This window comes from Lathamus discolor, chromosome 2 (assembly GCF_037157495.1).
Source record: "Lathamus discolor isolate bLatDis1 chromosome 2, bLatDis1.hap1, whole genome shotgun sequence".
Lineage (NCBI taxonomy): Eukaryota > Metazoa > Chordata > Aves > Psittaciformes > Psittacidae > Lathamus > Lathamus discolor.
In genome coordinates, this window is record NC_088885.1 from 140,731,719 (window position 1) to 140,754,218 (window position 22,500).

The 22,500-nt window shown below is 35.9% G+C and overlaps 1 protein-coding gene across 2 annotated transcripts in view; it reads left to right on the plus strand.

Moving 5' to 3' along the window:
• Positions 1-22,500, plus strand: part of ZFPM2 (zinc finger protein, FOG family member 2) — a 317,161-nt gene that overhangs the window by 44,189 nt on the left and 250,472 nt on the right. Inside the window, exon 2 of one of the 2 annotated variants that reach the window (XM_065668789.1) lies at positions 19,408-19,566. The exons of the other annotated variant lie outside the window; for it this stretch is intronic. Coding sequence (XP_065524861.1) covers positions 19,408-19,566 — 159 coding nt within the window. The remainder of the gene's footprint in view (positions 1-19,407; positions 19,567-22,500) is intronic. 2 annotated transcript variants of the gene reach the window in all.

Genomic DNA, 22,500 nt, shown 5'->3' on the forward strand with positions numbered 1-22,500 from the left:
AGGCATTCTCATATAGTTCTCTGTGGGTATTCAACAAGGATTTTTTTACTTCAGAGACCTGAAGTAAAGGTCTGTTTCTCTCTGCTGTGGTAGAGGCACTATCCTCATCATAGGCATATTTGTCATTGTTAAGCTTGGAAGAAACACCAGTATGCAGTAATTTACCTTTGGACTTCTTGTCTATGATTCTGTCAGCAACTGGGGATTCTTACTGTCCGTCTTCAAACGAAAGCCTTGACACACAAGAAGCTGATCTGCGCTTACATATTCAAAAAGTGACCACCCGAGTGTATGCTATTTCTGTTTATTTATTCCCATGACTTGTATCTTAAACCAAGCTTTTATTACATGAAGCTGATGAAGGTTTTGTGTCCTTTACAAGATGATGATTGCATATGGAGTTAGCAGGTTAATTAGTAGTCACATCAATGAGCCTGCAGTTTTCTTTAAAAGACATTTAGACTGATAGCAAATCTTCCCTATGGATGATTTTGTGGCCAATATGGACTGTTGATCCTACTTCAAAGTATATCAGAGTATATTTTCAGTTTCCATGCATTTTTAATAGCCATATTTAACACCGATCATCTCAAGAAGTGCGAAATAGTCTCTTACAACCTTTTTCAGAGAGAATGAATCTTGATCAGATAAATGCCAGATATTTTATTGTTCCAGTGATGATTTTCATTGGAAGTAAGATATGAATGAAAATATGTATCTGCTATACTCACTAGTTTTCATATTTCTCCTACCTGTAATTTTTTTTATTTTTTTGGGTGGAAAGGGTTTGTAGACTTGGTGTAGAAATGATTTAGAATGCTGGTATTAGCACGGTTAATTAGTAGACCTTTTACAAAATTAGTTTTGTATTAGATTGTGTTGAAAACGATCAAACCTTTGTGGAAAGCTTTCCTCCTCTCCTTTCCCTATTCCCTTTGCTCCCCTTTGCCCCAGTCTGACTTCCTGCCAACCCCAGGAGTTAGTCTTTTGTGAAGATTGTAAAGAAAACGCAGTTTTTAAGAGCATGGAAGTAGTTTTCTTTAGGTTAAGTCTTATGTGAGAACATAGTAGTACTTAGCTACGCAGTTCTTGGCTCTGAGGCTTAAACAAAATGTGGTATCTTTATATTTGTATCTTACCATGGAAGGTTGTGCCCCATAAAGTCTGAGATTTGAAAAATATTCGGTTGTAGGTACAAAGGCTTAGGAATGTCATGATGGACACCTGCAAAGTGCTTGAGGAAGCGAGCACCATGAGAGAGTCTGGTGGCGGAGAAAAAAGCATGCTTATTTGTTTGAAGCAGGTCCAAATTTCTATTTACAACCTTTCCACCACTGTTGCTTTCTTTTCGAAGTTAACAACCAAAATGGATTCCTTCATCTGGTATTACCTGTTTTGGTGAAGGCACGTATGTATGTTGGTTTGTAGTGTGTACTACTCCCTGAAATTTGATATTGCTTGCCAGAGAAAACTGGAAGGACATCTGAAGGCATTAACTGGCAACAGAATAACCTTTAAGGATGTTTCAAGCTTGGATATTGATTATGAGGAAGAAAGTCCTATTCTGAGTGTTTCTTTTGCTGAGACATCAAGAAAACTAAAACGTGTACATAAAAAAAAAAAAATAAATCCAACAGCCTTGTGTAGTGACATGATAACAATAGTTTCTCCAGTAGTACTGGCATACTAGTCTAATATTGATAGTCATTATATATGAATCCACTGTAAAATGCTTAAAATTAAAGCTTATTGAACTTTTGTATTTGGTGGCATTTGAGTGGCAATGATGGCAGAGAAAATGAGGAGGAAAATAAAACATGAGAGAAAATTATTATTCAATGCAAACGAACATCAGCTTCTAACTGCCGTTCCATGGCCTGGTTTTCTTACCTTGCAAATCTTTAAATATTTTCAAGTTCTTTGGCACAGCCTGGGGAGATAAAACCAGAGTTCCTCTCCTCCTTAATCTTCCCCCCCAGAAGTAACAAAAGACTGTAGTGCATAGTGACATTTCATATTGCAGGCTATGGTGTTTTACACTTATGTTTTTAGTAGCAGTGTCTCTTCTATAAAGATGTCCATCTTGAAAATGCAATTATTTGTAGAACAGTTTCTGTTGCCATATGGCATGACAATGTTCTGCAGCCTGTGACAAGCCGTGAGCTGTTTTTAGTGTTTCCTTTTGTATTATTAACCACGGTTGACCGTGATAATCTATAGTGCTAATGTATTTTATACTTAGATTTTAAACTGGTTCTCTTCTTCTAAAAGCAGTCTTGAAATTGACAGTCTGTAATAGTACCACTTACTTGAGTTGATTGTCTGTGTGCCTGTAATGGATAACATCTGATTTAACCTGTAGTTTAGCCTTGAATACTTGTTCTACTCCAAGTCTCGTGGGTTCCCTCTCTTTCTCCAGAGCTCTCTGCGGTGTGACAGTCTTATGTCGTGTTTGCTATTTTCTGGCTTTTTGATCAGTATGAAACAGAATCTATATGCAGAATTTGTATTAACCTTCTACTCACCATAGTATCAGAAGATGTAATAAATAAAAAAGGTTCTCAAAGGATCAAGCAGTGAGCTATCTGAGTAAATGTTAGACAGATAATTTAAAGGGTCGTGACAAAAGGCTGTCAGTATTTGAAGGGCTGAACATCTAATACACAGGTAGTATCTTTAGAGCAGCTATAATGAAAAGAAATGGATTAAATCTGAAACTTTTGTTGAACATTAGGCAAGATGCTATAGTGACTTCTTTTCCATTAAGGAATAATTATTTTAAGGAAGTTTTGTAAAAGCAGAGTCTTGATCTTTAAAACTGATATGGGCAAAGTATGATAACAATATCAGAGAACCAGTTCTGTGTTTCCAGGTCTTACTGGCATGGTGTAATTGGCCTTCTACAGGCTGAGTTCAGTGGTACTGAATTCAGTTAATTAAGCATTATTCTTTTATAAATACCATGTGCAACATAAAATAATGCAGTGGATCTTGTGTGATAACTAAACATACTGGACCTCTAAGTGTAGCACTTCAAAAGTTAAGCAGGTGCTGTGTATATGTCGTGTATTATATATAAAAATATATATATATTATAAAACCGATGACTTCAATTATTACAAAAGTTCAACCTTGGATTTCAGTGCACAGGAGCCAGGTTTATAAGAAACTTAGTTAACATTTAAGTTTCAACATGTCAAGTTTCAACATAAATTGAGCTTTGGCTTTCTAGGGATGTGCTTGTGTGTGTATGAAGATTGTCACATGGAGAGCATCAGTGAAGTTTTCATAGGGTTAAAATAGAACACCCGCAGACAGAAGAAATGCACTTAATGGTGTAGAACTGGAGGAAGTATGGAGTGAAGAACTTGCCTAATGTAGAGTCAAATTTGACATGGCCCAAGCACAGTGTTGACTGCATTCATGGATCTGTTGGAACTATTGCCTTGGTGCTGCAAATGCCCTGTGTATAATTAAAATCTCACCAGAACATTTGCTTTTGATTTGATTATTCTGAAAGAATTCAAGAATATTCTTTTTACTTTTTCACCTTTAAGGCTATTTGATGCTGGGGTTGGAAGTGCTGGAATACTACAGAGTGCTCTAGTGGTTTGGGTCTTGATGAGATAGTGCAAGAAAATCTGACACATCTCCAGTATTACAGAATCGCAGAATGGTTGAGCTTGTAAGGGACCTCTGGAGGTCATTTTGTCCAATCTCCTTGTTCAGACAAGGTCACTTAGACATATGGTAGTGCCTATGGCAGGAAATTAAAAAAAGGGTCAATTATCTGCTGGGAAATATTTTGGCAAAATACATTTTTTCTCATTAAGGGGAATTACATTTGACAAGTCTGTTGGGGAAAAGTTGTAGTTTATTTTGTGGATTAGTTGTTTAGTCATATGTTGCCATTATTTCTTGATATACCAATAGCAGCAGTACATAATGGTCACCGCTCTTATTTGCATTGAAAATGGCACAATCTGATCATAGCTATAAAGGTTTTATTTTTAAATGGTAATAGAAACAGGAAACAATCTTGTGATGTAAGAATACTGAGATGTTCCCATAAATATTAAATGTCATGTGTAAGGTTTTAAAATACAAAATGAGCAAAGTCAGTACCAAAATTTAGTAGCAGTGAATGTGTCATGGATTAAACATTTAAAAAGAATGAAAAATAGGGCTAAGACATAAATGATATTCCAATCCATATTTTTTTCTACAGTTGCTTCCTATACCACACATTTTCAAAATATTTAGCTTTACAGAAGAATGTTTTAAAAGTGTGTGTTTTGTCAGTTAAGGTGCTCCTAAATATTTAGAAGCTAATTTCCTTTGAAAGTTAATGAGTGTAATTTAGTTTCTTAGTTATATTTTTGGGCAGCCCTTGCAATTTTAAGATTATTTAGAGTAATCTGCAAGTTTTATAAAATAGAGCATTGCAAATTGATGGTGCAGCTGTATTAGTTGAACTTCAAAAGGCTTCAGTGAAGTGTGAAGTTTTAGTTGTGGGATGAAACTGTCACTTCCATGGAGGTGCAGGTGTTTACTCCTTATGTGAGAGAAAATAACAAATAACTCTTCAGGATTTCTCTTTTAACAGGGGAAAAACCTTAACCAAATCAAAATTTAAGCCATATTTTGATAATCAAATTATAATAGTAGTAGAGCCAGTAAACTTCTCAAGCGAATAAGGTAACTAAAAGCCTGAAATAAGATTGCCTCATTTAAGTTTGTCATGTAGAATGAGGTATTAGGAAGGTTGAAAGTAGAGGTGAAAAATGTTTTCAGAACTCCAGTTTGCTATGAAAGAGAAGATGGGTTATTGACTCACCATTGCCAAAGCATCCAGCGGCCTAATTTGGAGTAGTTGTATTATTCCACAAGTTGGTTCAGCAAAACAACAATCATGTTAAAAGCAGAGGAGAATGAATTCTTGTTTTGATTTCATGCTTATTGCTTTGAGGTTTACATAGTCTCATAATAACACTTACCAGCCATCTGGTTTCCAGAGGAAAAACTTTTTTTTTTCTTACTGGAAAGGCTAGGACATAGCATGCACCATTTAAAAGCTCATTGTCTGGAAATGACATAATGACTTTGTGTTTTCAAATTATTAATTAGCGATTAACTCGGAAAACCAGCAGGTTATGCCAACTCTAGGGGAAATACAATGTGTTTTGCGCAACCTCGCAATTCCTACCAGCAAGAAATCAAATTAAGGTAGTAAAAAAGCGAGCAGGGTTATTAAAGAAATCAAGTACCTTGTAGGTTACACTTCTAGTTTATTTTAAAAGGTGTAGTTTTCTTATTTGTATTTTTGGGTTTATATACCTGTGCATAAAGATATGTAACTGTGTCACATAAATGTTGTTATTTTTCAGTAAATCCTATTGTGTCTGTGACTTAGACTACAGTATGCTTATATTACATATTCCTGATGTGATGATGAAAGTCAGTTTTTTTCATGGTGATTGTAAAATGTGTATGCTGATGAAGTAGAGATTAATAGTTCATGATATTGTCAGTTAATAAAAATAAATGCTGTGATGCTGTTGTTCTTTGAAGATCTTAAAAAAACCCAAAACAAAACGCATTGAATCCTTATGGTGCACCATTGTAAACAACAGCAAATATTATTGTTGAAACTAATCATAACTCATAATTTTGCAGGCAAAATGAGATCTGAATGTCCACAGAGAAGAAACTATGAATTAATATTCCTTTGCGGTGGACCCTCAGGTTGGGATTGCTTTACTGGAGGGGCAGTGTTGATGCCTAGTTCGTGGCATGTTGCGGCATTTTATTCCACCTGACTTCTCAGATTATTTGGTTTCTATTTAAAATACAAGTTATTAATTTCTCTTACAATGTGATCTAAAGATTTAGTTCTAATTTGAGACCCTTCGTTTTTGTTCTGCGTATTGATAAACTCCATTACGGGATTAAAAACAGTGAATCCCCTGTAGTTATTTGAAATTCAAAGCTCTAAGAATATAACTAACTAATTACATGATTCTATAGCTTTTACAGTCTGTTAAGTAGTATTTTTATTATATTTGTCAAATGATAAGAATCTCACTAAGCTAAATTACCATTCATTCTAGTACGCATCTACTAGACAAAGATCATGAAGTTTGAGGTTTAGCTAATTCCTAACATCTCAGCTTTCCTTTGCTGTTACCTTAGAACTACTAGTTACTTAAAGCATGGTGTTTTTTTTCCACGTGTGTCTGTTATATCACCTGCTGTGTATTTAAGTTTTTCCTTTAACTTTGTCCTTGAGTTATGGATAATTTAGGTGTGCTTACTTTTAATTGATGTCTAGCCCATATTAGCACTGAATTCTATGTACAAGTTCTGTAGCTTTGATAATGTTATTAGAGATCGAATTTAGGCTTTCGGGCTCATTTTCCTGCAATATTCTGTTTAGCTTATATTATAAAAAAGGGGGGGGGAGTAATAGTATTTCGAAGAGAAATCGCAACATGTGAGAGAAGTCATGAGTTCATTGCTGATTTCTGGACCTTGAAAGTCCAGTTTCCTTTTGTTGATTTAATTGCATGATGACATACAGAGATGAGAGACCAGTTTCCATCTGAGGAAATGCAGCTAGAAACAAAAGATGAACAGGAATAATCTTCAGCTACATACAGAAGTAAGAAATACTAAATAAACAGAAGAAAAAAGACCTCTTGATTTTCTATAGCAGTATGGGGTGCCTTTGCTGTATGAGAAAAACGTAAGGATTTTGTCTTGAAACTGGGGATGTAAAATTACAGTGAGTAATGAATATGTATTCCTCTGATCCCTTAATGTACTTGATGTGAGGTTCTGCTTTCATCGTAGCTAACGTGCTGGCCATTAAATACACTGCAGAAGCATCATTAGTGGCTTCAAAGTGCTTCTACTTGCATGACATTTTTCCCTCCAGCAGGTGAGTGAGACCAGTGATTAGCAAATACCAATATCTATCACTCACTACTCATGTGATTGCTAGGGAAGTTCTGTGTTTGGAGTAAAGGATGCATTGGAGTTGGAAGTAGAGAGTGATTTTTTGCTGCTTTCATTGCTCTGAAAAGCTTTATGCTCTGAGCATGACTTGGCCATGTGCAAGATAAAATTCGTCTTATTTGGGGTATAGTGTTGGAAACCGCTTTGCTATAGTGGTTGTTGGTAAAGGAGATAGGCTGTAGAGAAAGACTTCTGAGTAGCAGGCAGTGTAGTACCTACGCATTTGAGATATTGAATGATGAGATTAGGACACATGAAGAAGCTTCTGTTGCTTGCTATGTCTGGAGGAAAGGATTCACTGAAAATTTCTGGATCCTGAATCCTCAGAGGATTTCATTAGACTGTTTGGAGCATCATGATTGTCCTGGGTTCAGCAGTAGCAGTCATTTTTTCTCCTTAGGAGCTAGTGCAGTGCTGTGTTTTGATCTTTTGGCCTGGGAACAGTGCTGATAAGGCCGATGTTTTTAGTTGCTGCTCGAATGTTTGGTCTGGCCAAGGACTTTCTGAGCCTCATGCTCTGCCAGGGAGGAGGAGAGGCCGGGAGGAAGCAGAGACAGGACACCTGAACCAAACTGACCAAGGAGGTATTCCACACCACAGCATGTCATGCCCAGGATGTAACTGGGAGTTACCCGGAAGGGCTGGTTCACTGCAGGGTTGGAGGAGATATCGGTCGGTGCGTGGCCGGGGGGAGTGGGGCGAGTTATTGGTCGGCTGGTGTTGAGGTGTTGTATTCTCTTCCCTTGTTATTTCCTTTATCATTATTATTATTGGTGGTAGCAGTAGTGATTTGTGTTATGCCTTAGTTACTAAACTGTTGTTATCTCAACCCGTGGGATTTGCATTCTTTTCGATTCTCCTCTCTGTCCCTCCAGGAGCAGGGGGAGGGCAAGAAGCGGGGGGAGTAAGTGAACGAGGTTTGTGGTTGGGTTTAAACCACGATAGTGATGTAGATGTTGTTTAACAGGTGTTGACTGCTGGGTGTAGACATGTCTATTGGACTAGAGACCATTGGAGGTCCCTTCCAACCCAAACTATTCTATGATTCTGTTCCTTGTTCTCATAGGTTGGGTAAAAAACCCACCCCAAATCCTACTAAATTGCTCCTTTAATTTTCATATACTTTATTGGACATAAAATGAAAGAGGAGGAGGAAATTTCCTTTATTGGAGAGGTGAATATCAGAACTTAAAATACTTTACCTGTAAAAACCAACATGAACATATGTTAGAAAGAGTTCCAAATATCTCATACATTTATTACTTTTATACAGTTGTATAGATAAAGAAAATCAGTGATACTTATTGTGTATGTAAGAAGCATGAAATATTTGTATTTTTATTAGATACATATAATTTTAATGAAAGACACAGATTTGAGAAGCCATCTTCTTACACAAATGTTGCTTTTTTTTTAATCCTGTAAAAATAGCCAAAGCCAACAACAATCCAAAACCCAAACTTTTTTCATACTTGTATAGCTTAAACAATCCACTGGAACTAGATAATATTTTCATCAATCTTAGCAATTATCAGGGGGCAAATTACATTGCTAGTATTTCAAATTAGATTGCCAGTAATTTCTAAAATTATTTTGCAAAAGTTAGCAGATAGGAATCATAGAGAAATAAATGATGGGTTTAAAAACTATAAAAAATTACCATAATCCAGGGAAAAATGCTTCAGGGATAATATTTCTCTATAAGCAAACAGGAAATTTTCTCTTTTTTTGCTGTTACATTTAAGAAAACTACTGATAAACTATCACTGCAAAATTATTCATAATGTAGAAGGTTATCTGCGAGCATCACAGATCCATCTCTGAGAGCTTTATACCAAACTCCAGTTTGTTTTGTAGGCCTTAGGTAAAAATTCCCCTCGGGTATGGTACTGAAACAGGATACTTGTTACCTCTGTCGTTGCCTTCCTCCTCTTATACTATGAGAAATACACAGAAGGGCATCTGCTGTTAAGCTGTTATGACTGTAGGTAGATTAAGACAGCTAAGAGAGAGAGTAAATAGTCTTCTCACTCTGTATCTTTGTTTGATAATATCTCTATAAAAAAATTGTTCCTCCTGATTTCTTTTGCATACAAGAAGTTACAACCTTGACTGAGGTGGCACCTTCTAACAAGTGTTTACAGAGAAGAGTTCATTGTCAGTCTCAGAGGTTGCAAGTGTGACTGCTGAAGTTGGTAAATGGGTGGTCAAGATGGGACAGTAGTAGGAGGAATGGGCTAGAACAATTAATGAGTACAATTTATGAAAAGATTTTTGTCATTGTTAGCACTTGTTAATAGTTTCAAAAATCTGGTTTCAACTAGAATCAGCTGCTTTTTTGAAATATGTCCTGTGGGAAAGTAGTTGATGATTGGGGGGTGAGTTGTTTTTTGTTTTGTTTGTTTGTGACTATTTCTCTTTTCTTGCTCTCTGATAAAATAAAACGTTTGTTCCAAAACATACAAAAAATTAAAGTGTGAATGCCACCCTAAATATTGTAGACAAAAGAAAAGAAATACTTAAGGACCAACTTATGCAGCTTGCTGTCCATTCATAGGCAGTAGACATGCGCTCTTCAGCGCTCACTTTCAGTGCTTTTCATTGAATGCTTAAGCCTTGAACATGCCAAAATGTTTCAAATTGGGAAATATATACACGCAACTTTCTTATGTGAAAACACAGTAGAAAACAGTAATTTCAGTTTTACTGTGAGGTAAACTTCTGCCTGGAGATTGACTTACTTGAATTTGCTGCACTGACACCTTGCATTTCAATGCTAGCTCAGGTGCATTAGCCCTGTATGGTAAAAAAGCAGAATTATTTTTTAGCCATTAAGACAGGCCTTGTAAATTTGTCTTAATGACACTGCTTGAGTTACGCAAAGTAGACATAGGAAATAAGTTTAAATGCACATTTGTGACAAGGTATTAACTACCTGTTGTCTCAAGTTTTTCCATTAAATCTGGCAAGAGTTGACTGGTGAGACATACAAAATGTCTGAAGTGGCCTGTGTCTGCTCAGGTGAGGGATCATCAGAAGCAAAGATCTGGCTTCCCAAGGACATAAAAAGATCTTTAGGGGAATCCACCAAAAACCTTCCTTGTGGGACTGAGGCCCCTAACTTGCTGAAAGATGTGATACAGTTCTCCTGACATGTATAGGTGTTGAGAAAATTTTAAAGTTTGGATATAATTGGCTATTTTGATTGTGTATTCAGGAAGGAAAATAGGAGCTGAATCAAGAGCAGTGACTGTACAGTAGGTGACTTACTGATACCAAAACCTCCTCCCCCTTCTTTTCTAGTTTCAATCACGTTCTATATTGCAATTGCCCACTTTACCCTTGAGCAAGAGCAGATACTGTTATTTCCGTTATTTTTCCAAGTTATATAGATACATCATAATTAATACTTTCTAAAAAAGCCCTTCCCAGGACAAAACTTATATCACTTATTTGTCGGAAGACAGAACAATGTTGCTAATTCTAGAAGATCCAGGTAACCTTCTGTTTTATTCTTTAGAGTATTGAAACACACTTCATAGGTTTTATTTTCATACGGGATCAGTTAAGATGCCTCTGAATTTACACCCTTCAATGCTACCAGTTCTGCAGTCACGTTGACATCATAAAACTATGGAATTCACTATTAAAACTTCCACTAACCTTTATTCCAGGGAGTAGGAGCTCCAGAATGAAGCTGCAGCTATTAAGTCTTCTGTACTGTCACTTGTGCATTACGTCTTAAAAAACCCCTGGCATTTAGAGACACACATAGAAAGATCCGTACATTGAGGGTTTTCCAGTATGGCAACACTGACTACCAGCAGGTAGGAAGATTTGAGGAGAGGAAGATTCTGTGCCCTCTATGACAGTTATATTTTAAAACAATGTCAGTTCTTCAGCAAGTACGGTCTTTTATGATTATTTCTGCCCCCACATTGTGTAGTAACAGTTCTGATATTGAGGTAAAGTTGATAAAGCCTCAGATTCATCTGCAGGATAAATTTCTGACTTCTGTAAGCTATACAAGGTGCACTTTGCAAAACAGAGCCCCAACAGTGAAAGAATTGCTGTGACTCTCTTATGGATAAGGGTATTAAGACTCTCTTATGGATACAGGTATACTAAACCTGTATTTCAGCCTGAACCCCTACTTGAAAACTGAGGTCTGATATTTATAGCTCATACAGCTCATGTTTTGTTCACATCTTCCTTTTTTTCCCATGCAAATGAAACTTTGGCATTAATGGTACACTTGCATACTGTTTTTTGAAATTAATGTCTCTCTAAGCATGTTTTGAATAGTCAGTTTTCCATCATTTCATAATATTGATTGATTAGAAATACTCCAGCCTTGGCTCTGAGAGCAAACTGGCTATAGGCGCAGTCAGTTTTGTTGTGGCCTCTTGGGTAACAGTAGGAGAAAAGAAGACAAGAGGGTGAATGAAAGTGAAGTTCCAAATTAGGGGAACATTTAAAGGTCTTTGAAAAGTTTATATACAAGCACAGTTAATGCTGTCATGTACCAAAGTGCCAAAAGACCTAGCAGTAAGGAATATTAATCTACTTTTATAAAATCAAAGGGTTCATATTTTTTGCTGTAAAGAAATAATTTGAATAAAATTTGACCCTTTCTACAGTAGTCCGTGGGTCAAATTGAGCCTACTATTAAAATTCTCTAATATCTTTCTTGTATTAGCATTTCAAAACTCAATTTAAATATTCACAGAGCTCTTTTTTTAATAAACTTAACAAAATTCAGGTAATTTCCTTCAACTTTCTTGATTGAAGGAAGGCAGTAGGTACAGATATAAAAAAGATGTACAGCTACGAGCAAAACCTGAAATCAATTATATATAAGAAATAACATAACACATGGAAAGAAATTAATCAAAAGGAAAAATTTCTGCTGTATGATTTTCTTGGTCTGCTACCTGCAGGCAAGGAACGTAAATGAAAAAAAAAAAAAAAAAAATCAGCATTCTTCTTACAGATAAGGGAAGAATTAATAAAAATGTTTCCTTCCTACCAGATCCCCTGATGCAACTTATGTTAAAAGTGAGTGGCTGCAGGAAGAATTTACGTGTTTAAAAGTGTAACTCCTTTTTTTTTGGCTACAGAACTATACTTTTATAGTTTATCTTGCTGTTAAGTTCAATTACATCAGGTTGGTATGGATTTATAGTGTCCAAAGAGCAGCTCTTTTCCATTCCTTTTTCTATTAAGTTGGTTGTTAAATCGTGGTCATAAAGTTTCTCCCAGGCTGAACATGAGAAATGGTTCATTCTACTTGGGTGCCACAAACGAAGGTGTCAGGAGTTGGCACAGTCTTCCAATCTGGACAAAACTTGTGAACTTCAGCCAATTTATATAACAGACTGGAGGGATTGAGCATGCGCAGGTAGCATTGTGTCTGTTGAGTATACCTGTGAAAGCATAACAGGGATGACAGAAATAACTTGGTTAAGCTGAATAGAAAACTCAATGGACTGAAGAAGGAGACATTTCAGTAAAAGTGGGAGGGGTTTGTTTGACAAATATTGACCTTATTAAGAAATATATTTAAGGGTTTGTTGTTGTGGTTTTTTTTTTTCCTAAACTCATTTCCCAGTTTGCACTTCAGTCACCTACTGCCAATAGCATGTTTAATTTTAAAGCTATTCCTGCAGTGGTTGGTCAGTTTGTCAAGGTTAGGTATCGCCGTCTGCCACCTAACCAAAGCATATTTAGGCACTGTCTTGTCCTTTTCTCTCCACTTTCATGGAATTACACAATTTAAGACATTTCCAGTTCTCGCAGGGAGGAAGGGAGGGAGAGGCAATATTTTTTATGATGAGATTTGAAAATTGGGATCTTTATTAACCAGAAGCCAAAAAAAAAGAAGTAGAACGGACAGTCATCGGGTCCGATTGTTGGGTTTGCGGGGGCAACTAGTTCAGCAGGAAAATTTTTCATATTATTTTATTATCATCTATGATGTTAGCTGCTGTTGTGTACTTCCCTTTCTGTGATTGATCTAGATATCTCTAGTTGAACATTCTCCTTCTCAGGGGAATATTGAATGTGTCAGTGATCGAGGAATACCAGGCAGTCCTAGTACTTAACAGAAACTGTAAATTTATTCTGATAACTACAGCATATATTCATCTCATATTTTACCAATCTTCACCCTGGTTGAACATACAAGGTCTGAAATATTTGAGCCTGGACACTTAAAAAGTCTCTACAAAACCTATGAGAAGGCCAGCTTCCCAGCAAGGAATTTGGGAGTATATTTTTTTGCTAATTTCTTGTAAAAACTTCTCTGAAAGGAGAAGCTGGATTGTTTCTGTTGTGGTTGTTCAGATCCCTGCTAAGCTTGTCTCCAGGCTGTTGTAAAAGCACAGGGGTTGGAAACAACCACTCCTTTCAGTTAACTGTATGGCTGAAGAAGTAGCTAAGAGGTCTTGTATAGAAATCTTCCCAGAAGGAAATGAGCTCTGAACTACTGTGGGGTGTCTTAACCCCAGCTGCCAGATTCAAAATGAAGCAAGTTGAACCCTCTTTAATACTCTTAATGTTCCTGACTGAATGATGTGAATCAATATCATGTATTTGCCTGCTGTTTTTCTTAGGTGATTGCATTTAGAAGAAAATATTCTTGAAACAGGAGACAAAATTTTCTCAATTTATTTTTCTGAAGCTTTTCCCTCTGTAATCAGAGAGCCTCACATACCTGGGTTTACTATAAGCTAAGGATAATCTGTGTGTGTGGCAGCATGTTTTCTTAGGAAATATTGGATGGATCCCAGAGAGCATGCATGATGTTGATCTACTGAATTTCAGACCTCTCTGATTTATTGGAGTTGTTATTATTTAATGCTACTACGTCTAATTATACTCATTAACCTCTCCCCAGCCACTCACTGTCAAGTACAGTAGGCTTTCTGAAGCATTCTTAATTTGTTAAGAGCACTGATTTATGTTGCTGCTCTGGGAATGTAGGAGAATATTGGTAGGTGGGAAGGAAGCTAACCACTTAACATTTCGATGAAATAATTATTTCAATGATACTTGCCCACTGTAGGATACATAAATTTTAAGTGCAAATCACCGGACAGGAAAGTACTTTCCCACTGTAGGATACATGAATTTTAAGTGCAAATCACTGGACAAGAAAGCATAGAAGCATGTGCTTAATTTGAGCCTGCGTTTAAGGGGTTTTCATTTAGGGAGAATGCTGATAAATTTGACTATGAGAAATGAATACAGAACTTCCCCAGTTTAATGTTATAGAATTTCCATTATTTCATTGCGGTTACAGTACCATAAAACTGAAGTCATGCATTGATGTATCAGGACTTAACATTCTCATGGGGTCCAATGCTCAAATTTGTGTTCTTAGGAGTTTTCATTGTAGCAAAAGCATATTTTGTGAAGTGAGTGCAAAACCTTTGGTGGTTCATTCTTACACTTTTCATGTATTGAAGTTCCTACAGTGTTGATTTTGTTTTTTTTAGCTAAACATGACCTATCCTTTCAAGTGATGAGGTAGCATCTGTTACTCATTGTGTAAATATTGCCACTTACATAGCTATCTTTTTGTGTTTGTATCTAGGTTTCTGCATTTATATTGAAGTATATGACTATTTGAGAAAGACTTACATATCTTTTTAGCATTTAATACATTAAGAGTGCTAAAAAACATGTCCTTGAGTGTCTGTAAATCTGGTACGAATTAGCACAGTTCAGATTTCCCCACACTGCACTGCCAAGTGGCCTCAATCAGAAGTAATTTTCTCCATGAAGGCACATGCAGCTCACTCCTCACCCTCTCCTCAGTAGATAATGTTATTTATATCAAATTATATGTGGTTTTTCAAAGTGGACTACTGTGTCCACTAAGCTATACAGATTTCTGCCACATTGACTCGTTCGTTCCTGTCACTTAAGTGTACTGTTTTCTACTGCCTCTTGTTTGTCTGTGTTATTTGAAAAAATATTTAAGATTTATGGTCATATCAATAAATATCAATGAAATAAAGTAAGCACCAAGAAAATAACAAACCTTTCAAAATTCCTGTGTTGTGTATTTGCTTGTTTTATAAAGGAAATATTTTTTTCAGGACCTCATGCAAAATCTTCAGTGAAGTAATGCAGACTTCTTTTGCCTTCAGTACCCCCATTTAAGATGAAAGATTGAGTTTTTGCTTAGTTCATTTGGGAATTCTTAACTGTATCTAACTAATCAGAAGTGTTTCAGAATCACCTCTCCTTGGATTACATCACGTTCTTTTATGAAATGCTAGTAGGAAAAGAATTGCTTAAACAAAAAGACAAACATCTAGAATGTCTCTGGAGTTAACTATTCAACTGAATTCTTAAACCATTTCAGTTTGAAATGTTACTGTTTTATTTAAGCCTAATCATATCTCAGAGCTGTTTACTGTCAGATCACTGTGACATTCAGATGAATTTCAGTAGTAGGAATTATTTGGATTTGCATTGCAGTGTCATTATGGCAGTTGTTGGTTGTAAAGTCACACTGATCAGCAGTTACTGAAAAGGATTTTTCATCAGAACAGGGATGGGACCTTAACCCTGTTCCAGTTGAAATAAAAGCAAACATAGTACCTGTTGTGCCATAGGTGCTTAATAACATGATTAGTCGAAGTAATGAGTGTAATACTAAATCAACAATTTAAAAGAAATGCAGAAGTATAATACTAAATTAACTGATTAAGCTGTATTTGGGGTGTTGAAGGTAATATATCAACATAATAACAATTTGGAAAAAAGCATTATCAGGGAAACAGTTGACAGAAACTATTATTTTTAAAGACTTATTTTTGTCTATATGACTCTGTATTTTTAAGTATTTTAAATTGGGGAAGAAGTTGAGTAAATGCTATGTAGGTTATTCCCTAAATGGAGAAGCGAATAAAATTTGAAAACCAACCTATATGTTTTTAAACCAGATAATTTCTTAGTTCTCTAGCTGACTTGATTCACCTATATCAGTAAGAGGCTTCTGGAAGCACATGGCCCAATTAGGCAAACATAAGCCTGCAGAGTTTATGTGTTTGAATTAGTCAAGAATATATAATTGCATATGATCTTTACTGTGAGGTTCTGAAAATTTATTTTTATTCATTGTCTATTTATGTGCAAGTAATTAGATGGAGCAGTCAAGGATAGAGTTCAGTCTGTTTATACTTACTAGTAAGTGGCTGTTGATTTTACTGTTTAACCTGCTCAGTGTTTGAGTAATAAAAATAGCTACAGAAATCAGATGTTGATAGTTCAAATGAAACTAGCAACCAAGAAATACTTGATTTTGATGTTACTCTTGTGGGTTGGTCTTACTAATGTTGAACAAAGCCTTACTCTTTAGTTAAAGATGCCAGTTAATAGCTCTAGGCATGAGCTGATTGTATTTAAAACACTTAAAAGATGACTCAGGATAAGTATGACAGAATTCGTCCCAAGGATCAGGTTGTAGATGGGCGATTTAGACAAGGCAGCAGCAGCCTGAAACCTAGAAAAAATATTTATGCACTGATCTGTCAACTTCAGCAAAGTCATGCTGGTTTTTTGAGTGTGGGGTCTGATGTTAGCCCCTGAGGTGAGCTGTTACGTAAATCTCTGATGTGTGCCCATATGTGACTGGATAAACATCACTGGCTTTTGTATGTGGGTTGGCATATGCAAAGGAAAAGCTGGCGTAGATGCGTGCATGCCTCTGATCTTACTTGGATGTGACAGTCTTTACATTCCTGTTTTCAAATGCTTGGACATGTAACTTTAGGAAGTGTTACATACCTGTTCATAGGCAGGATGTATCTATGGAAGTATTTGTCAAGAATTTTTCTCAGTCTGAGATTTCTTTAGAAAATAAAGACCTAACTCACAAAATGACAGGGGTTTGAACCTGTGCTGTGGAGCTGGTGTGTACATGGTTTTTCTTCTGCCTTCTTGGAAACAGTGTCAATGGAAATTATGAGGTGTGTGTTTTCATGACTGCTGCAAATAAAAGCATGCCAACTGCACTTCTTTTCTTAATTAATGTGTGGTGATTATTAGCTTGTTGATTATGTACTGATGAGCTGATCAAACAAACCGGTTTAACATCTAGAAACAGACCTAAATGTCATGTACACACGCCAATTGAATTACTTGCAGATACTTTGCTTTTGCTGTGTTTTATAAGGCATTTATTGAAAAAGTCAAATTACAAAGAGCCAGTCATTCAGCAGGAAATTGACTTACACTGAAATACTGTCTGAAGTTTACATTTTTTTCACCCAAATTTAAAATATTTTGAAAAATTTTTAAAGGCGTGTGACTGCTTTTGGAAACATGGCATTTATCCATGTTTATACATGGCAGAAATGTACACTTCCCTAAAATAGCATAATTTTATGTTTCATTGTGTTTGCTTGTCCTTCGTAGTTTATTTATCCAGGTATTACCAGGAGTGCACATCTATAAGTGGCTCTACAGATGTCACATATTGATAATATTGTGAAATATGAAAAGTACTTTTTGATAGTTTGTGCAGAACCACTTGTGCTTTCATTTCTGCTGTGAAACTGGACACATGAAAGGTGCCATATCTGCCCATGTTTAGCTGCAGTGCACTGCTCCAGTGCATGCCACTGTTTTGTTCTCTGTTCCATACAGTGTGATACCCACTCTTCATTCTCTGTGCATATGCAGTTGCTGGATTTTTTCCCAACATGTCTAGAAGGTGCAATTAACAGTAATGGATACTTTGATAGTGAGGATCTTTATTTCTTCAGCCATAAAAATAGCCCCTTATTTAGGAGATATATTGTTGAATGACAGCTAGTCATGGAGCTGGTTGGTGGGTGTGTGTCCACAAAAGCAGGTTCATTTGGTCAGATTATCATCTGGCACAAATAGTCCTGTTTCCATGTAAGAGAGTAGGCTATATTAATTTATGGAATCCCAGCTGGGAATCTTAATCAATTTCAATAAAAAGTAACCATCATTTTCCTCTGAAGCAAGAATTACACAACCTTGCATAGAATGAATTTTGCTGTTTTAATAAATGTAGGTAGTCACTGGTTCATAATGAATTATATAGAATTAGAGTGTAGTCAATATTTGATTTCTTTTAAAAAATTATCCCTTTTCATGAAATGCAACAGAATCATTTACGTATTGTATCTCAGTATGATAGATTACATAGGAATAGTGTATTTAATACTGGAAAACTATCATATAAATACAAATTACATTTTTTTTCATTAGCTAGCTAGCTTTCATTTCAAGGAAGAAATACTCAGTCAATTATAAATGAGGGTGTGCTTTCATTGGAGAGTGAAATATGTAATTTTTTTCAAGCCTCAACCATGTATAATGAAATCTCTCTTTTGAAATCCAGTCTTAAGATGGATTTTGAAACATACTGACATTTAATAAAATCTTAGTTAAATTAAAATATGTTCAGTTATTTCAAATCTCTATTTAAATCTAGGATAATTTTCTACATCCTGCACAGACGTCTTTAGCAAATAGTTACTATTAACCAGTGATTGTAAAGTGATAAGAATGAAGAAGTTTTAATGTTTGAGTACATTCCAGTTGGTAACGTGAGTGTTCTGTACTAGATCTGTCAGACACTGGCTCTTCAAGAGGATCTGTAGTAGTGGTGCTGTCTAGGTTACTAGAAGAAGGATCAAAGACGCCAGGCTGCTATTTCAAATTCAGACTCATGTCTTGCTTCTGTAACTGGCTTATGTTTCTGCAGCCCTTGGCTAGTAGTTTACTATGATGTTTGTTTGGCCTCTGTGAAATGAAGTGATAGTCTGTCCAAGTCCTGTCCATTGACTGGGAGTCTATTAAATGGTCTAGCAAATGGGTGATCATGGATACCATCAGGTTCTGGTTGAAGCAAAATAGCAGAATAAGCTAAAGTTTATGCTGTCAATACCTTTGTAGTAATTCACTGTTGTCCATGCTGTTAACTTGACAAATGAAGCTTGTAAAGGGAATGTATTAAGTACTGTAATTTAGCATCAAAAAACAATGACTAATAAACGAGAAGGCTCTTCACTGTTTACTGGGGCTTATGAATGTAGCTTTGATTTCTGCTGTTAAAACTGTTTGTTTAATACTGGATCTTGATGAATAATTAAAGGAACCCCATGTATTACTAACACACTATTAATAATACTTTACATATTCTGATTTGAAGTCATCAGGAAAACAGTCACTTTCAATTTCAATTTCCATAAAATGTTATTTGTCTGATTCTAATAAATGCAGAACACAGCTGTGGAAGGAAAAACTAGCCAAAGACCTCCAGTTACAAGTTCACTAAGGCTATGTTTCCCATTGTGCTGTTAGATGGTTTTGCCACAGTGTTCCTGATTCTTTTTAAAGGGCCGCTTGAGGATGCCATTGAGGATGAAGAAGAAGAGTGCCTGTCTGAGGAAAATGATACTGTCTCAAAAGAAGACTTTCCATTGGAGGAAAGCTTTTCTGCAGAGTTTGAGCCTGAAAATCTGAACTGTGAAGAAGTGGAATACTTTTGTAATAAAGGTAATCATTGTAGCCCACCTCTTGAGGAAATACTGGCCATATTCTGCCCAATTGGTCAAAAAGATTTTTTTGTTGTTGTTGTTTGAAATGTACAAAAAGTCCTGTTAATACAGTAGCTTAAAAATAGGAAAAAGTCACTCGTGGAGTTAAGTCTGGCAGGGGGTAAATATTTAAATATGTTGGAAAATGTACTTTTCAGGGAGGTGAATCGCCTTGCCTTTAATATTTTCCTCCAAGAATGTTATTTTCTATATATTTAACTGTAGAGAACAGGCCTCAGAAGTCAATTATTATCAGATTCAAAGCCAGCAATGCAGCCTGTCTGTTCATTGCTTCTTTGCCTAGGAAACATTGCTTGAAAACCAGATTGTGTCTGTAGATTCTAGTATTAAAATAGAGCTTATTATGGAACTTATTATGTGTCGTAGAAAAGTAGTGATTTGTGAAAAGATAACTTTTAAAGTTGCAGGTGCCTTTTTGATGCATTTGTTACTTGCAAATTATTGAAGGTAGAGGTATTTTAGCATAAACTGCACCAGTTCATTCTTACCCAATGTTCAGTCTGCAAGGTTGTGCTGTTTCCTATTCAACTGACGAAAAGTGCACTGTCGTACTGTTATTTAGAACATGTATTTAACTTTCTTTCTGCCAGATTTCTGCTTGATTGCTTTATTGTTTGTGTTCCGCAGGTAAGGATGCCTATCAAATAGCTGGAGTTGTGGTGATGTTCTCCTGTTAGTCCACAACCCCCTCAGGCATTTGGATATTGATGATTTCTCTGTCTGTCCTTTCCCAGATACTGACATACATTTTCTTATGATAGCTTGATACGGTCCTGTTTTTGTATTGTTTTCATCTGTCTTTGAAAAAGTAGAATAAATCTGAAGAGTCAAATGTTGTGACTACAGAATATTAGTCTTTCCTAGAGTCTTTAGTCATAAGTGGAGATGGCATAAAAATGTATTTTCTACATGCCCTTTAAGTAGCTCGCAAACTTTTGAAAATATAATTTACTTTTTGTTCTACAGGTTCTTGATACTTAGTCAGTATCCTAAGAGATCAAAGTCAGTCTAGTCAACAGCTTAGAGTTTAGCTGCTACAAATCTTCCTGTGAAGGAAGAGAGACCAGATTATGAATGGAAATGCTTTACAAATGAGGAGTTAAGTGCTATTATAACTGTACTGTAAACAAATAGTTCAATTACTGTGCATTTACTTGTTCACATACCTCTCAGACATCATTTTCCTTAGCTGAGAAAAAGTGCCATTCCTGTTACTGGCATTACTAAATAATTACTTAAACCACTATTTGCATACTTATACTGGCGTCTCTTGAGTTCTTCTGTCAGCAGCGGAAGACTATACACCAGTTCATATCAGTTTGATATAGTCATTTCTCTGTACTTCTTACTGCATTTCTAGGGTACATGAATGGAAATACTACTGTTTTGGGTGAAATCCAGAAAAATACATTTGTGTTTGTTTGTTTATAGCAATCAATATTGCAAATTCATGTTGAATTTGAGGATATCTTGGCACTTTCCTTGAATGGACACCTCTTTCAGAAATAAAACCACAAATCCACTGAATATTGTATTAAACAAGATCAGGAAATTAAATGGGAATAAATTTAAATCTGAATCTTGATTATCATATGTCTTATTAAGGACATCTGCTGATTCTTGAAGCTGAATACTTTTTACTCCCAAGCAGTTCTTTTTCCAAGTGTGTCATAGTTATAAAAAAAATCTTGACTCCGTCCACTGCAACTGCTGCAGAAGAAAAGTTGAAATTTCTGAGGATGAAGGGGCCCATAAAACCCTAATCTACTTCCAGCCGAGACAGTGTGACAGAAAGTCCCACTTTGAAGTAAGTTAAGACTTTCCCTGGAAAAGGGTAGAGTGGGAGAATAGATATGTTTTCATTATACTAGATATATTGGTTTTTATTATTGTCTCATCTTCCATTGGATGTCCTTCATGTGTGTCCCCATGTTCTTCAGTGTCACATCTTATGTGTAGTACATGTAGTACATGAGGTCATATATGGTTTTTCTGAGTATTAAACTGAAGAAGACAAAACTAATCTAGAAAGCAGATGATTATTTTGTGCCCTTTCTTAGTGAAAGGGTTTGTGACTGTATTGTATAGTAAATACTAAAAGTGAAAATTATTGCCATGATTTTTTCATGAATCTTTTAATCATTCATAACCTAGTTTTTTTTTTCCTTTGTATTGCTTTGGTATTGAAATTAAAAGATGGTATGAGAAATAAACTGGTTTTCAAAAAAGATACTTTATACATTATGAGTGAAAGCTTGAAAATGACATATGTACCAAAGAGGTTAGAGAGCAAATAAATGCATTCTTATTTCTGTTTTGAGGGCCTGACTTTCTGATTTTTGCTTTGGTCTTTGACAGTATTGGCAACCTGTAAACCACAGATATCTTCAAAGGAGGGAGAAAATAAATGTACGTCTGCATTTTCTCATGTGACAGGTTTCGCTTTCCCAGAAAATACCAGAATTGGCACATAAATCCTTATGCCATCTCTGCATTCTCTTGCTAGCATGGACCATTAAAGGTTCTAGAACGTAAGGAGATTTTACTGGGTATAAATCTTCGTCTATCCTGGCTTCCTATTTTCCTCTCTGGAGTTTCTTCCTATCTGATCTAGAACAAGAGAGCAAATGAGTAGTGGGGCTTTCTGCAGATATCAAGAGACATGGCAACAAATGGCATAACTGTTAGGGACAAGGTATTTGTGAGGCTTCATACTTCCCCAGCTGTGTAAATCCGAGCATCATCTAAACTTAGAGGCTTTTAACTATCCAAACTAGGCACTGATGGCAAAAAATTACTGAACTCTCCATTCAGATGAATGAAAGTAGAGGACTTAAAGGTTCACAACTTGATAACTTTGACTTTTTGACAA